Source organism: Limulus polyphemus, unplaced genomic scaffold (genome assembly GCF_000517525.1).
Source record: "Limulus polyphemus unplaced genomic scaffold, Limulus_polyphemus-2.1.2 Scaffold103, whole genome shotgun sequence".
NCBI lineage: Eukaryota > Metazoa > Arthropoda > Merostomata > Xiphosura > Limulidae > Limulus > Limulus polyphemus.
The window spans coordinates 1,021,787-1,038,618 of NW_013665713.1; the positions used below are offsets into that span (position 1 = coordinate 1,021,787).

Consider the following 16,832-nt stretch of genomic DNA (forward strand, 5'->3'; position numbering starts at 1 on the left):
GCCCTTTTTCAAGATAAAAAATGTCTGGAGAATATCTGTCAAATTTAGCGCGTACCTTTGGGCACGACACTATTAATAATATCTTCGAATCAATTAAACTCGTAAAATTCTCTCAACGAATGAGTAAATACCTTTGGGGTTTGGAAGAAAGAAGCTTTAAAAGAAATACGTTGCGCTTCATTCTGTTTTGACATAAGTAATAGTCTGCAGGAATCGGTTGTCATCGGCCAAGAAATTTAACATATTCACATAGCAACTGTCAAAAACAGGCTCTTAACAACATGTGTTTGTGTATACGCTGGATATTTTAAATTAATTAAATTTATTTCATTCCTATCAGTCAGCTACGGAATGCACACTTTTTCAATAGCTTTGTATTGACTCTTCAGAACTTATGTTGTTACTGTTTTTTTCATTGGAGTAGGCACAACCTCTTAAAGAAGTAATGTATTCTAAAGTCTAGTCTACATTTTGAAGCTGTATATAACATGTTTATTTCTTAGCTCACCCCAACTCACGTGTTAACAGCAGGTTGACAAAAATATAATTTCAAAGGTGACGAATTCAGAATCAATGTATCAACAACCAAAATGCTTTTGGATTCACCTTTCTAAATGTTTTTCTTCTGTAAAAAATCATATCTTTAGTATTTTATATATTTCTTTACATCACGGAACATCTGGAACTCGTTTGTTGTTTCCACAGTCTTGCTACTTTTAGATCTCATACATGTAAGCTACTAAGACATCGAAGACATAGTCAAAATCTAAAAAATAAACTGGGTTACAATTTCCGAAAAAGCGCTTTAAATAAGTTTTAAATCCGCTTTTTAAGTACTGTCCTACTGTGTTTGGTAGGTTCACATTCATTTCATTACATCTAATTTTCACTTGGCTAAATGTTAGTGACTTCCTTTACTTTATTGATTGAGATCATTCTTATTATACATGCATCAACTGCCATTGGCCTAATTCTTGCCACTAATGTAGTGAACCATCACAATATTCAATTATCTGAATGTGATCTTTTATGGTCTTAAATTTACTCTACATCGACTCTCGTCTTACCTCTACCAGACACCACAAGTCCCAGTTTTCACTTTCTTATTGTGACTAGCCAAAGTTATCACTTTATTGAATACCATCAGCTTCAGTTTCGCTTTACTAAAAGCCACAAAGCACGGTTTTCTCTGTACCAAAAGCAAGAAAACCAGTTTTCACTTTAATGAATGGCATCGGTCATACTTTCCACTTTAATGAATGGCATCGGTCATACTTTCCACTTTAATGAATGACATCGGTCATACTTTCCACTTTAATGAATGACATCGGTCATACTTACCACTTTAATGAATGGCATCGGTCATATTTTTCACTTTAATGAATGGCATCGGTCATACTTTTCACTTTAATGAATGGCATCGGTCATACTTTTCACTTTAATGAATGGCATCGGTCATACTTTTCACTTTAATAAATTACATCGGTCATACTTTTTACTTTACTTAGTACCATTAGCCCTGTGTTCACTCTGAAAATAAATTTATTGAATGTCATAAGAATTAATCTCGATTTTAGTAGATATCTTCAACTCTTGATTTACTTCCCTTTCCTGAATCGAATTAGACAAAATTCACTGGTCACAAACAACCCCAGTCATTACTGAACGAAATGGAGAAATTATCTGTCTCAATTTTCATACTTAAATTTAAATAAGTGAGGACAAATGCTTAACTTCATCTGCAAAATTCATGTATAAAAGCGACAAAGATTTATTAGTCACGTGATTCTTGGTGTAAAGCTCACATTTGACAACTTATTTCATTTCTCACTGGACTTTTAAAAGAAACGTAATTTAGATAACTTTTCTTCGGGCATAGTATTTATTTTTTTATGAACAAAATTGAACTTCTACAATTTTCAAAGAATATGTGAGCTTCTTTTATCATGTCACTTCCATGAATTTATGTTTGTCCAATATGGTTATAATTAAATTTGTTTGTATATTTGAAGTTAAGCACAAAGCTACACAATGGACTATCTATGCTCTGCCCAACATGGGTATCGAAACTCTGTTTCTAGCGATGTAAGTCCGCAGACATATACCGCTGTACCACTGGGTGGCTTTTGTAGGTAAAGAAAAATTCACGGTTTACAAAATGTTTTATTAAGCAAGAAAGCTGTAAAAATTACCAAATCAAATGTATTTTAAAAGAAAAGAGAAAAATGTTTTAAATTTTCATTTAAAGTCTTAATAATATTTAAAGGGAAATGAACTATAAAGATGTATTGAACAATAAAAAAATAGATTGAAGGTAATATTACTCTGCATTGAAAACTGTTGGTCAATGAATGACATAAGTTGTCATTTGGATTTCTAAATCTGTCGAATTTTTGTTGTAAATGGAAGAATTGAAATTGGTGTAATGTCAGGTTCTGAAAGTGAAACTTCATTCATGTATTTCGTAGTCTTCTAAATATACTACTTTTTGTTCATTCCTTTGTTTATAAATATGATAAAGCAAACAGGAGAAATTTTCAAGCTATGTTAAAACAAACAATTTGAATTTTTCAATTCGAGCGTAGTCATAAGGTTCAATAGTCAGAAAGACAAATGATATTTACTTCTGGCGCTAAGAAGATTAAAAAGATAGTTTTTCAAGAGAATACTGTTTTTGAGTATTAAAAATAAAAATAAAGAGTGAAACTTTACCACAGAAAACAAACAAACACTGAAGTGAAGTTTGGGTGGAGTTTGACGACGAATGAAAAATATGGGGAAATTACAGCTACAAGTAGACCTCCTACAGCGTGACAAAGTTTTTTCACCTTTTGTATTAACAATACTATTTTCTCTGGACACTGCCAGCACGAGGTGTGTACTGAATTCCAGAGGTGTGGTAAATACAACGTTATAGTTTTGACCATTACCTGCTTGGTCGGAGCTGGAGGGGGTGGGGGCATTGTGAACCGATTATCCTTGTTTTTTGTGTGCTTTTTTTTATCAGTTACTGCTGTACATGTTTAAGTTACAGATGACTCCCTGCTTGCAGTAATGGACACATGGCGTTGTTAAGAGTAAGTGCTGGAAAATCGTATAAGCGTCATTTTAAAATAATGAGAAAAGAAAATGTCTAAATAAATTCAGATAGATAGTTACATATACACACAATTATACATATATAACATACATGCAGAAAAAAACAAATTATTTAAAATCAACATTTGCAGACTGAAGTAGTTGTTGTTGTTGTTGTTGTTTTTAATTATGCACAAAGCTACACAAGGGCTATCTGTGCTCTGCCCACCACGGGTATCGAAACCCGGTTTCTAGCGTTGTAAGTCTGCAGACAGACTGAAGTAATCTCAGTATATTATATATTAGAATAGTAAGTTTTAATAGTGACATTATTACATGGTTCTTTGGTTCTTCAAGTCATTTTGAAGTTTCAACTCTAAATGTATAAAGTAATCTGATTTGTGTCATATTTACTCTTTTTAACTAGGCCTTTAGCTTATATGTGTGTGTTTCGAGTTGTTTCTCTAATTAGACGGCACCAAAACAATGTAATATATTATTTCCTATTCGGATTACTCTAAGAATTTTTTTGTTATCAAAAAGAAAAGATTTTTAGATAGGTTAATGTATACGTTTATTTCTTTTTATCGGATTTCCATAAAGACTTAAGCTTGTTATTGATTTTAAACTTTTTGATCTAAAACTTCGATATCTATATCTTTCACTCTCATATTGTATTTATGATCTCTATAGCCATAATATTTATACATGTGTTCAAAATATAAATAGTATCTATAGTTCGTTCTTCATCCAGGGTCGAGCGTGGCCTATGGTTATTGTGCCAAACACTGTAAATTCGAGGGTCAATGGTTCGCGTCCCATTGCACCAAAATTGCACCCTGCTCTTTGAGCTGCGGGTACGTTGTAAGAGTGACGATCAAATCCCATAATTCGTTTATTGTACCCAAACATTTCATGGTGGGCGCTTTTGACTGTTACAAATAACGCTTGTGTAGCTTTACGTGAGTATCAGAAATAAATAAACAAACAAACAATCATTGTACATACAGACTACTGTAGCATAAATTATCGTTTACTTACTTTGTTGCCTTATCAGACGAAAATCTGAGTTATGTAGTTAAATTTATGTAGAAGGTATTCTAATTCCGTACAATGATTGATGGCTCAAGTTGCCACTACACGCCACTCATATATCTTAATTATACATGGATATTTCTAAGCTACGTTGTTTCCGTGTGCACACCCACACACGTACAAGTGCTTACAGATAATTTCCGGATACTCGGTATGTCTATGTTTTGTTCCCATTACATTACGAACACGTATGTCGTGAATAATTCGATAAGGAGTGAGTGTTAAGCAAGCATCATAATGTAATATTGACATTAGTCCATGCATATTGGGCGTGGATCTCAATACCTACAATAGACGATATACTTGTATGTTGACATGCTACGTAATGGGATCCTATGAGGTTGAACCAAATTCTCGTGATCTCGAGCCATTGATTCATCTTTTGTAGTTGAAGTAAGAGTAGTTATGGCGTTAAGCTAGATCAGTTTGACCTGACGTTGACTCCGCTAGCCTAAAGTTACTTTCTTATATAATCGTTATTCGTCATTTTTATAAAGTGTATCATTTCACCTGATGTTGTTGCCTGTAGATTTCACGCGAAGTAACTGAAAGGCTATCTGCGCTAACTGTCTCCAATTTTGAGCTAATAGAAATAGAGGGAAGACAACTAGTCAATATCATCCACCGTCAACTCAAGGGCAACTACTCGATTAATGGAATTTGAACGTTACCCTTATAACGCATAACAGCACCAAAGTTTGGAGCACTATTTTTTTGGCGATAACAGGGCGCGAACCATGGAATCTCGGATCCACAGTTAGGCACGTTAACCCTACAGAACTGGGACAAATCTGATTCCTTCGAATTTGTCCAAGTTACGCAATATAAACCGATTATATTAATTTCTGGGCTTCAACTAGGGTTGGGTCGAGCGTGACTTAGGGGTCAGCACGCCAGGACTATCAGTCCGATGATTCATGGTTCGTGATCCTTTGCCACAAAATAGTGCTCCGCACATTGGGACTGTGTTTGCCATAAGAAAGTGACGGTCAAATCTCGCTATTCGGTCAGACAAGAGTAACCCATGAGCTGTTGCCTAGTTCCTTCCATCTTTTTAAAGTTAGGAACATATATGGGCAAATAGTCGTTATGTTGCTTTGTGCGGCATTCTGAAACAAGCAAAAAGTAAAGAAATAAAACAACTAGAACTGTCAAGTTCACTTATTTTTTCATGTTCCAATTTAAACAAGTTTCAGATGCTTCACTGGTTTCTGGCAAGTCATGGTTCATTAATATTTAATGTTTTAATTAAACTTGTAATTAATGCCTTATCTAACTAGGTGAGCTAGTTGGTTTTATATAAAATCCTAATGAAACCAATAATAAAGTCAACCAAAGTCATTCTATGATAACTGTTTTAATTTACTTTCTTCTGACACTAGATGATTAATTTCCATTATTCGACCAGTTTTAAAATTGTTGGCCGTGTTTGTAAATATATATCATAAGAATGGTTAGTGATTTTTAATAGCCTATAATCTTATATATATATATATATACATTTACATCTCACTATTTGCTCCCAACACTTTTTCAATTTTAGTGTCATTGTCTGTATTATAAATATGTTTCCTCTAAACGGTTTGTTGTCACTCAGATGATGTGCTTTCACTACTATCAGATTTATAGAGATTATCTCTGATAGATATTTTTCCTTTCTTTTATTTGATGTGTAACCTTTGCATGTATTCTACAGGTAAATCTTTAGATAAAGTATATTACATTTGCCATTTTGTCATATTATAATGGTATTATGATGTTACAATAAATGTCACTGAACGAAAACAGATGTTTAACATTTTTGTAGTCATAGTATTGTTGAGTTACTTTTGAGAGTTTATTGTGAATGACTTCAGCGTGATCATGTATATTATTATTCTTAAGCCTCGTTTTTCGTGTTCGTTTCTCAGTTACTCATGCTTAATGACCATCTGTTCTCAGCACTGGGAATTGTTAGTAAACAGAGTGATATATTTTTGATTTCAGTAATTTGTGAACAATAATTGTTTACTCATACGCAGTTGTTAGAAACTCCTAGTTTTAAGAACTTATTATTTTCTTTAACAGGTAGCATTATCTAATGGTTTAGCATCAGCTCTACGTTGTATCTGTTACGATAACTTGAATTTCCTCTATATTGCATATTAGAACATTGGAGATATAAAAAAGAATGACACAATCCGAAAAAAAGATGCTTATTCGTTAAACTGGCCAATTTTGCTTCTTTCGTATTTACCAAAAGCTTACATACCAAATATGCCTTTTTGAAATGATTTCAGTATAGAAATTATAATGAGTCGACAATAGGATAAGTAGCCACCTGGCGTCCTCCGTTTCCCATTAGTGTTATCATGTTTACAGTGCACTCTTATACAAACACAAAACTTAATCATTAATACGGTTTTAAAATGGTATCACTATTGTTTGCTTTAAAGATCTATTAAAGACATTGTAGTATTTAGACATATCATGTGCTTCTTGTTTCCTTATTTAATATAAACTTTATTGAGTACATGGTCTTAATATGTAATGTTGGTCAAGGGAACAACTAATCCTATCCCTTGTTACCTACTGAACTGAGATATTTAATTAGGGTGTCACATGTACATTCTCATGGGAAAGATTTTTCTAAAGTGGAACATATTGCATACAAATATACAATTATCTTTTCCTTATTTTGTAGTGAGTACGACCTCCAGTTACTTGGGTAGTGCTTGCGCCCTGAGAAGAATGTCATTGTTGTTCATAGTATATAATATCACGTTTTCTCAGTCTTTAACACCTTAGCTAGGTAAACTCAGAATACAAAACTTTACACTAATGTAACAACTTAAGATTATAGATCTTTCTCCAGTAAATGTTGCACATTATACAATTGGTTTTGAAGTAAATATTGTTTCACTGTGTTCAACTTGTGTCCAGTATCTTTATTCACTTCAAATGCAATTGAAACTAAAATCATCCAGATTTCTGCTTCACAATGCACTTACTGGCAACCCTTCCGTTATTCTGTAGTTATTAAGGAAAGTCAATGAACTTGAGAACACCACAATGTCGCTGCTATCAGTTTCTTCGTTGTTCAAAGGACACTGCGTTCAGCTTTTGATAATGTTATAGCAAATATCACATCGGAGTTAAGGGTTACTTATCTCTAACATTTTTGTCCCTTTCCAATATAAATCAAGAAGCTGAAAAGGGGAGCAGTTCACCCCTGCATCACAGCTGTGAAGTCAGAAGAACGTATGGCAGCCCATCACAACTGTGAGGTTAGAAGAGCATATAGCAGTTCATCAATGCACTAGAGCTGTCAGGTCAGAGGAATATACAGCATTCCATCACTGCACCACAAGTGTGAGCTCAGAGTAACACATAACAGTTTACCACTATAGTTGCAAGGCCAGATGAACATATGGCTGTCCACCACCATATCTTAGTTGTGAGGTAAGATGAACGTATAGCAGTCCACCACCATACTACAGTTGCGAGATCAGATGACCATATGGCAGTCTACCACTATTCCACATATGAGAGGTCAGATGAACTTATAGCTGGCCACCACCATACCACAGTTGCGAGGTCAGATGACCATATGGCAGTCCACCACCATACTACAGTTACGAGGTCAGATGACCATATGGCAGTCCACCACTATACCACATCTGAGAGGTTAGATGAACATATAGCAGTCCACCACTGTACCTAAATTGTGAGGTCAGATGAACACATAATTGCTCCTGTAACATCAAACGCTTTACTTGTATCTCCTGTTACTGAACTGTTCAGCTGTAACTCACTGGGTTACAAATTAGTCAGAAGTCATATCTAGTGCAATTGAACAACTAACCACTCCTTACAGAGTAACATATCACTGCTCACTAGTAATGGCGAACAACTTTGATTACACGCTTTTTTTTCCATTTATTTCTTTTACTGTCCATACACTTATTGTGTTATGAATTTAAGAAAAGCAGTGTAAAGTTGGTAATTCTGCCCTTAACATTCCTTTACCAAGATACGAAGCAGACGTATATGGCCAATATGTTGTATGTATCCCTCTGCCTTAACTAAGTAATATATCTGTGATGTGTGTACACAATAACATAATAAGTTTTCTATTGGCAAACTAAAACATATAGGGAACCTGAATAAAGTTTATTATCCACTTTTATGATTTTCTTTAATAAACTTAACTTTTAGTAAGAAAATCAAAGACTATTACCAGTGTAAAAAAATAAGGTAAGTAAGTGACTAATTTGAAAGTAAAAACAAAAACTCACTGTACAAAACAAAAAGAGATAGTAAGTGTTGTATTAGCAGCCAGAAGAGTAAAGTGGCTTTTAAAGCTTCTCTAAGACGTTTTCTGGTGAATAAACCACCTTTAAGAAGAGCAAAACATGTTAGACACTAAACTTGATAGCCTGTATCACCTTATCATCTTGTGTTTTACCACCAGAGAAATTATCTAAATAGTTTTTCAAACATCATTAATATGTTTAATGTGTCAAATAATAATAAAAATATTAAATTCTCGTATTACCAAGACTATATGGTCAACATGATTTATATATGCCACTAGTGGTCATTTTAAGTAATAGTTTGTGGTATGTAAAAAATAACCTACTGATTAATTTATAATTAATAACTTTTAGATGATGAATGAAAATGCGTTCTTGTCAATAAGAAAGTGTAATCTAATACAAAACTGTGAGTATACAATGTACCCCTGTTAATGATCAAAGGGTTATTGAGTCACAGTGAGATGTTTAGTGGGTATTGCCATCTTTGTATTACTTTTTTGTGTGTATAAAAGTTCATTAAGTTAGTTTTAGATTATTACTGAAACTATATATTTCTAAACTTTCGAAAACATTTCTGCTAGAAAAATGTATCTCATCAAATTTCATTACAAATAAATTTTTGCGTCAGATAAAAAGGTAATTTGATATGTGTGTGTGGAGGTAGTATCAACAAACAACAAAAATATTATTTTAGGAAAAACAGGTTTAAACGTAAAATGTTACTTTATGTATTTTCTATTAATTAAGAGTGAGGTTCGAACTTGTTACTCAATGAAAATCTCATGTACTTTAGAACTATTTTTGTATTCTGTAATCGTTACTAGTATTTGTTTTTTATTTTAGGTTAAGAATGCTTGTGGCCATCCAAAACGGTCAACGAGATCTTCGTCAGAAGTAACGGACTCTGAACAAGAAACGAACGGACGAATCATAACCTCACGATCTGTGGTTTCTACCTGGCATTCACAACTCCAAAATTTCGTGAAGAAACTGACGGAATCCAAAGGGTTTTATGCTAATTTAGCGGACAATATATGTAGCGACGAAACCTTAGCAGTGCAAAGAGAAGCGAATTGTTGGAATGGAAATGAACTCGGAGTGTGAGTAACCTTGGATTTTGTATAGTTAATATCTTGTTTTATTAACTTGTGCTATTAATTATCATATCCATATAACTATTTTTTTTTTCAGAAGCAACGTTATTTTACTGCTTATACATTATATGTAATAGTTTATGTTAAAAAGGAATGAGCTATGGAACCAACTAAAGTTACTATCTAAAAAAAAAACGAGAAACACAAATACTAAGAGCGTTGCTGAGACTTCTTTTAGAACCCATGCATGCCTGTATATAGTGGTTAGAATATATATCAGACTGAGGATCCGAGGGTCTTAGGGGTTTGAGACGTGGTGCTACCAAGCAAGCTTCGTACTGTTGATGCGTTATAAGGATTACACTCGTTCCCGATAGTTGGTTAAGACCAACTATTTCGGATGGCTGCAACCAACTTGTTCGAATTTCAAAATTAAGGACAGCTCTGACTGGGCCCGGCATGGCCAGGTGGATAGGACGCTTGACTCGCAGTCTGAGGACTGCGGGTTCGAATCCCCGTCCCACCAAACATGTTCGCCCTTTCGCGTCATAATGTGACGGTCAATCCCACTATTTGTTAGTAAAAGAGTAGCCCAAGACTTGGTGGTGGATGGTGATGACTAGTTGCCTTCCCTTTCGTCTTTCACTGCTAAATTAGGGACGGTTAGCGTAGATAGCCCTCGTGTATCTTCGCGAAAAATTCAAACCAAGCTATGACTGAACCACAGGAGTTCATGACCATTGTTTGGATAAGTTGTCGTTTAGGTTAAGAAATAAATGCTTCTTGTAAGAGTGGTAATTAATTTATTCTATGAACTTTTTCTTTCAGAGTAAAAAGGTTGTTAAACATGAAATTTTAAACAAAAATATTTCTTTCTCTCTTTTTGTCTATTTGGTACTCAGTTTCCAACGAAGATGCTTTGTTAACGGGATACATTTTGACTTGGTGTCAAAAAGTTGGTATGCACAGATGAATTAACTATATTAGTAATCACTCACCAGAAATTTGGTTTTTGCAAATATTGAAGTTTAAATCAGTAACTATATTTTGCTTGAGTTTCACCGTGCTCACTTTTCAGTAATTCAGAAGTTTTCTGAAAAGCATTTTCAATGTTCAGCCCTTAAAAAAAGCGCAATTCAGGATAACTCAAATATTATACTTTTAATTATTTAAAGTCATGGATAAAAACTTGCTTGCTTGTTTCAGAATTTTCGCCCAAAGATATACATAGGGCTATCCTCGCATAGCCGTCTTTAACTTTTAGACAAAAGGGAAGGTCAACAACACCAACCGCCAAATTTTGGGCTACTCTTGAATGACCAAGTATTGGGATTTTATCAGCACTCTTACAGCGTACCCACAACCCAAAAGAGAAAAGTGCCCGTCAACGGGCCGCGAACATGAACCCTCGGATTCAAAGGCCTACAATGCTAATCACTAGGCTATGTTCAACGCCATGGATAAAATGCCTTTCTGTGTAGTTAATCCCATCAAGTTATGCCTTTTGTTCCTGAAACTTTAATGTATGAGTACTACTTGTAAGTTTTTAATAATACAAATAATTAACCTCTGAAAATAGATGAAAACATTTTGCTTGAACATTATTTAACATCCTTTTTTATTTTTGCAAACAGTATTGTTATTTTTTTTATTTAGAAAGATAATAATCACGTATTTCCAATAATTTATGAGGTTAGGATAATTTCTTGAATAATTTGTACATAATGTCTCCCAGATTGTGTGTGTGTTTTGAATTTCGCGCAAAGCTACACGAGGGTTATCTGCGCTAGCCGTCCCTAAGTTAGCAGTGTAAGACTAGAGGGAAGGTAGCTATTCATCACCACCCACCGCCAACTCTTGGGCTACTCTTTTACCAACGAATAGTAGGACTGACCGTCACATTATAATGCCCACACAGCTGAAAGGGCGAGCATGTTTGGTGTGACGGGGATTCGAACCCGCGACCCTCAGATTGCGAGTCGAGCGCTCTAACCACCTGGCCATGCTGGGCCGCGTAAATAGAAAAAAGGTTGCTAATATTCTTCGATATTATAGATGAATTACGTTTAATTTTAAAACTTCTGTTCTTGCGAGAATTAACCACCAATATTTATCCCTTAAAATTATAACGGCTTTCACTTATTTAAACAGAGGACGAGGAAAATTTATACTTGCTCTACAGTGGAAGTGAACGAAGATAGGCATAAAAAATATGAAATGAAAAAAAAAAAAACGTCAGAAAAAAAAGTGTTTTACTTACGGTTTTTGTTCTTAAAACTTTAATTTATTAAACGTAACAGATACAGATCACAGCACGCGCTTTCGCCGGTATTACAAGGATGCATCGTGACCCTAATAAAAGTCGTTTTTTGGTTCCACTAAACTTGAGATCATTATCGTTTACTAGGTGTACCTCTGTTGTAGCTTTATTGTGTGTGCCAGATTAACTCGGTAGAAGCGAAAGATCTGATAAAACAAGCTTTGAGTTACAACAAAACGTGATGTATATCTGAATTGTATTAACATTCTAAAGGCGGTAATTTGGGGAAAATTACTTAAGATAGTAAAGCTTTGGGGGTTCTAAAACCTTTTTAACTGAGTAACTAACGAATGGATACCAATGATATCTGGGACTTCGAAAGGTGGTTCAGCAGCAAGTTTACGGAGTTACAACGCAAAGATACGGGGTTCGATTCCCCGCGGTGGGCACAGTAGATGGCCAAATGTGGCTTTGCTCTAAAACAAACAAATCGAAAGTTTGTTTGTTTGAAGATAAGCACAAAGCTACACAATAGGCTAGCTGTGATCTGCCCACCATGGGTATCGAAACCCGTTTTCTAGCATTGTAAGTCCGCAGACGTACCACTGTGCCATTGGGGGCGACTGTCTAAAGGAAAACAAGGAATGGTTAGCAATGAAATCTCATATTTGTAAGACCTAACTAAAAAATGTGAATTTAGGGTTTATAGACCAACCATATCTTATCCCGTTCCGACTCTCTTTTTTTGTTGTTGTTAGATTTGTCGTCAGATTTCAGTGTTTACCATAGTTTTCTGCAATTGACTCTGCCCCCCTCCCCCAGTGGCATAGCGGTATTTTGTCTGCGGACTTACAATGCTAGAAACCAGGTTTCAATACTCGTGGTGGACAGAGCCCAGATATCCCATTGTGTAGCTGTGTGCTCAACTTCAAACAAGCAAACAAATAAACAGACAGACAATACATTACAATACTCAAAGAAAAAAAACGCCCCCCAGTGGCACAGCGCTATGTCTGCGGACTAACAACGCTAAAAACCGGGTTTCGATACCCGTGGTGGGCAGAGCACAGATAGCTCATTGTGTAGCTTTGTGCTTAATTCCAACCAACCAAACAATCAGAGAAAACGACGACGCCCCCTATCGTCCAGTGTTATCGCTATCGCAGCGGATAAGCGCAAGCATACAAAATAACAACAACAAAAACAACATAAAGTTGTTTTGAAGTGTTAGCATTATATTAAGAAGCTTTATTCAAAAATATATGGAAACCAGTACTGTTTTCAAGTATTAATCGCTATAAAATGTATCGCTGTATCAGGGAATGTTTTATGACTTGAATAATTATACATATTTTTTTCCTGTCTGAAATGCAATACTTTTCTCCTGATTTTATGTGGTTTATACACTGATAAGTATTGTATGAACAGTGATTATTGGAAAAACTAGCCCATTTTCTGGTTGTAAACTGATCTTAATATATTCAAAGCTGGTTAATCCCCATATTAAGAAATTTATTTTATTATCATTTAGCCATTTAAATTTATCTCATCATTTAACAGTATAAGCTGATAGTTTGTTATTAAAATTAATTAAGTGCGTGTCTTCTTGCCGTATACTATTACTATACGGGTCAAAATGTCCAGTTATAAAGAAATAATAATTATTTATTATAGTTTTTTGCAGTGTGCATTCATCATTAGGATGTAACTTTTACACTTATCTTCAGCACTATATTTTTCATTCAGTCTTAACCATCTTTTTTTTCTTTGTTTTCAGTCTTAGTTAATTTTTCTTTTCAAAATCTGTCAGTCTCCGTGGTTTCATATTTCAAAATGCAATCATCACAAAGTATTCCAGATTTCAAAACAAGTAACTCTTTAACCCATTTTACTCCAGCGTCAGCAAAATTACAATATAAGAACTAATATTGTCGAATATGTCTTGTATTAGTAAACCTTTGATATTTGAGATTCTTGCCACGTTCTGTATACATTCCCACTGTTTATAGCCTGACACGTTCTGTATACATATCCACTGTTTATACCCTGATACGTTCTGTATACATACCCACTGTTTATACCCTGACACGTTCTGTATACATACCCACTGTTTATAGCCTGACACGTTCTGTATACATACCCACTGTTTATAGCCTGATCCGTTCTGTATACATACCCACTGTTTATACCCTGATACATTCGGTATACATATCCACTGTTTATACCCTGATACGTTCTGTATACATACCCACTGTTTATACCCTGACACGTTCATGTATACATACCCACTGTTTATAGCCTGATCCGTTCTGTATACATACCCACTGTTTATACCCTGATACGTTCTGTATACATACCCACTGTTTATACCCTGATACATTCTGTATACATGCCCACTGTTTATACCCTGATACATTCTGTATACATGCCCACTGTTTATACCCTGATACGTTCTGTATACATACCCACTGTTTATACCCTGATACATTCTGTATACATATCCACTGTTTATAGCCTGACACGTTTTGTATACATACCCATTGTTTATACCCTGATACGTTCTGTATACATATCCACTGTTTATACCCTGATACATTCTGTATACATATCCACTGTTTATAGCCTGACACGTTTTGTATACATACCCACTGTTTATACCCTGATACATTCTGTATACATACCCACTGTTTATAGCCTGACACGTTCTGTATACATACCCACTGTTTATACCCTGATACATTCTGTATACATGCCCACTGTTTATACCCTGATACATTCTGTATACATGCCCACTGTTTATACCCTGATACATTCTGTATACATACCCACAGTTTATAGCCTGATACGTTCTGTATACATATTCACTGTTTATACCCTGATACGTTCTGTATACATATCCACTGTTTATAGCCTGACACGTTTTGTATACATACCCACTGTTTATACCCTGATACATTCTGTATACATATCCACTGTTTATACCCTGATACATTCTGTATACATATCCACTGTTTATACCCTGATACGTTATGTATACATATCCACTGTTTATACCCTGACACGTTCTGTGTCATCTTACAATAAATCGACGAAAAAATTTGATAAAGTTATCGGGTCAGGCGCGGCCTTGTGGTTAGCCTGCCGGACAGTGTATCTGACAATTCACGGTTCGCATCTTATTTATATTGGCCATGGGAAAGTTATATGAGTAACGATCAAATCCCACTATTTGATTAGAGTAGCCCAAGAGTTGGCGGTGGATGCTATTGACTTGCTGCCTTAACTCTAGTTCATTGCTTCAGGATTAGGGGCAGCTAGCTCAGTTATCCATTCTACTGCTTTGCACGAATATCCGAAACAAAGATACGAACGTAATGAAATCATCAACAGCACATGGGAGGAGATAAAGATCGAGAAATATTGAAGTTGAGCAAGTTAATACATGCATAAGAACTATATCTTTTTGTTTGTTTGTTTTTAAGTTAAGCACAAAGCTACACGATGGGCTATGCCCACCACGGGTATCGAAACCCGGATTCTAGCGATTCTTTTGGGTTCGGTTGATCATCAACATTTTTATTAATTATTGAAATTCCTTTACAACTGCTGTCAATATATTGTCAATTAATTATGAAGCGAGTTGAGATCACCTTAAAAAAACGCGCACACCTGTACAACTTATACTGTACATGAAAAGTATTAATTAATTAATTTCAGTAGGAAAGAGCGACTCATTAAAAGAATGTGTTCCAAAAACTTAAACTAAACCGAGAAAAACATTTTGTTCAAGGCGAAACTTCATGATCTAAAATTTTAAAATAGGATTTAGGTTTTTGTGTGTTAAATAGAAAACAGATCCCTTAGTACAGTATTGTTATATGTTAAACTTTAACGTTTTACTTCTTAGTGAACAAATAATTTATATTTTTGCATTATCGTTTCAGCTTTCGTAATACAGAGTGTTGAGTATGTTATATCAAATTTATCTTGAATATGCAAATCAGCAACTTACGTAACAACCACCACAGATATAAAGTCGCAGTGGAACGGAATGTATCAGAAACTACATTTTGACATTGTAGATAATGTGATGCCACTGAAAACTGGTCGATTTTTGGAAGGACATAAAACAGCCATTTCCGACAAAAAATCTTCATATACTCAGATCATTAAGATGTGTTCAGATCTGGGTCTTACAATATCCAGGACTTGGATAGTCCTTAATCTCAATGGCACTGGAAAACAACGGAATGTGGATCAACTTGGAGAACAAGGTTCATAAAGAAAGAAACCTGCAACAAGTCGTACCCCAGCCGTGGTAAGTAAAGGGCGGCTTCATATACCAGGTGATATTCCAACAACATAGATATCACTGGCAAAAACCATTCAAGTGAACTAGGCAATAGTACAAAACAAAATCAAAAATAATCTCCGTTTTAAAAAGCGAAACAGGTTACGTGTACAGAAGCTGCTTCCACCATAACAGTTGCATAGTTCAAGCAGCTGGAGAATGAAACAGATATTCATAATATTCCATTAGAAGACATATCAGTTGAATTGCCTATGGATTTTTTCTGTTATCACAATGTTAAACCGGGCGCGTGGAAATCGTCGTTCTCTTAGAATAGAGTGATTATGAAAGGCTCTAGAGAATAGTGGTGTGCTTAGGACATTACAGCATTACGATGTAATCTTTTGCAATTGAAACTAAGCTGCATGGTTATTGTACAGATGAATGGCCATCAGATAGATCATGACCGGCCGTGGCGACATAGATTGTAACGACATGATGAGGCTTCGAAATCGTTTTGATCTAACGTACTCATACTCTGTATAAGCTAATCATATAAACGCTTCTGGTATGTGTGTGTGGTACTTTTAATGAGAGAACATTTTGTTAAGATTGATCAACCTTTTAACACGTCTAGGCACGTATACATTGTAAGCAACGTTTTGTGTTGAAACTTAAAAGACGAGAAATTATTGGGAATACCGACGACTCAGAAA

The 16,832-nt window shown here is 35.0% G+C and overlaps 1 protein-coding gene across 2 annotated transcripts in view; it reads left to right on the forward strand.

Annotated features, from left to right (window-relative positions):
• Positions 1–16,832, forward strand: part of LOC106470380 (glypican-5-like) — a 154,508-nt gene that overhangs the window by 68,438 nt on the left and 69,238 nt on the right. For both annotated transcript variants that reach the window (XM_013930933.2, XM_022399754.1), the window contains exon 4: positions 9,315–9,571. In XM_013930933.2, the coding sequence (XP_013786387.1) occupies positions 9,315–9,571 (257 nt within the window). The remainder of the gene's footprint in view (positions 1–9,314; positions 9,572–16,832) is intronic.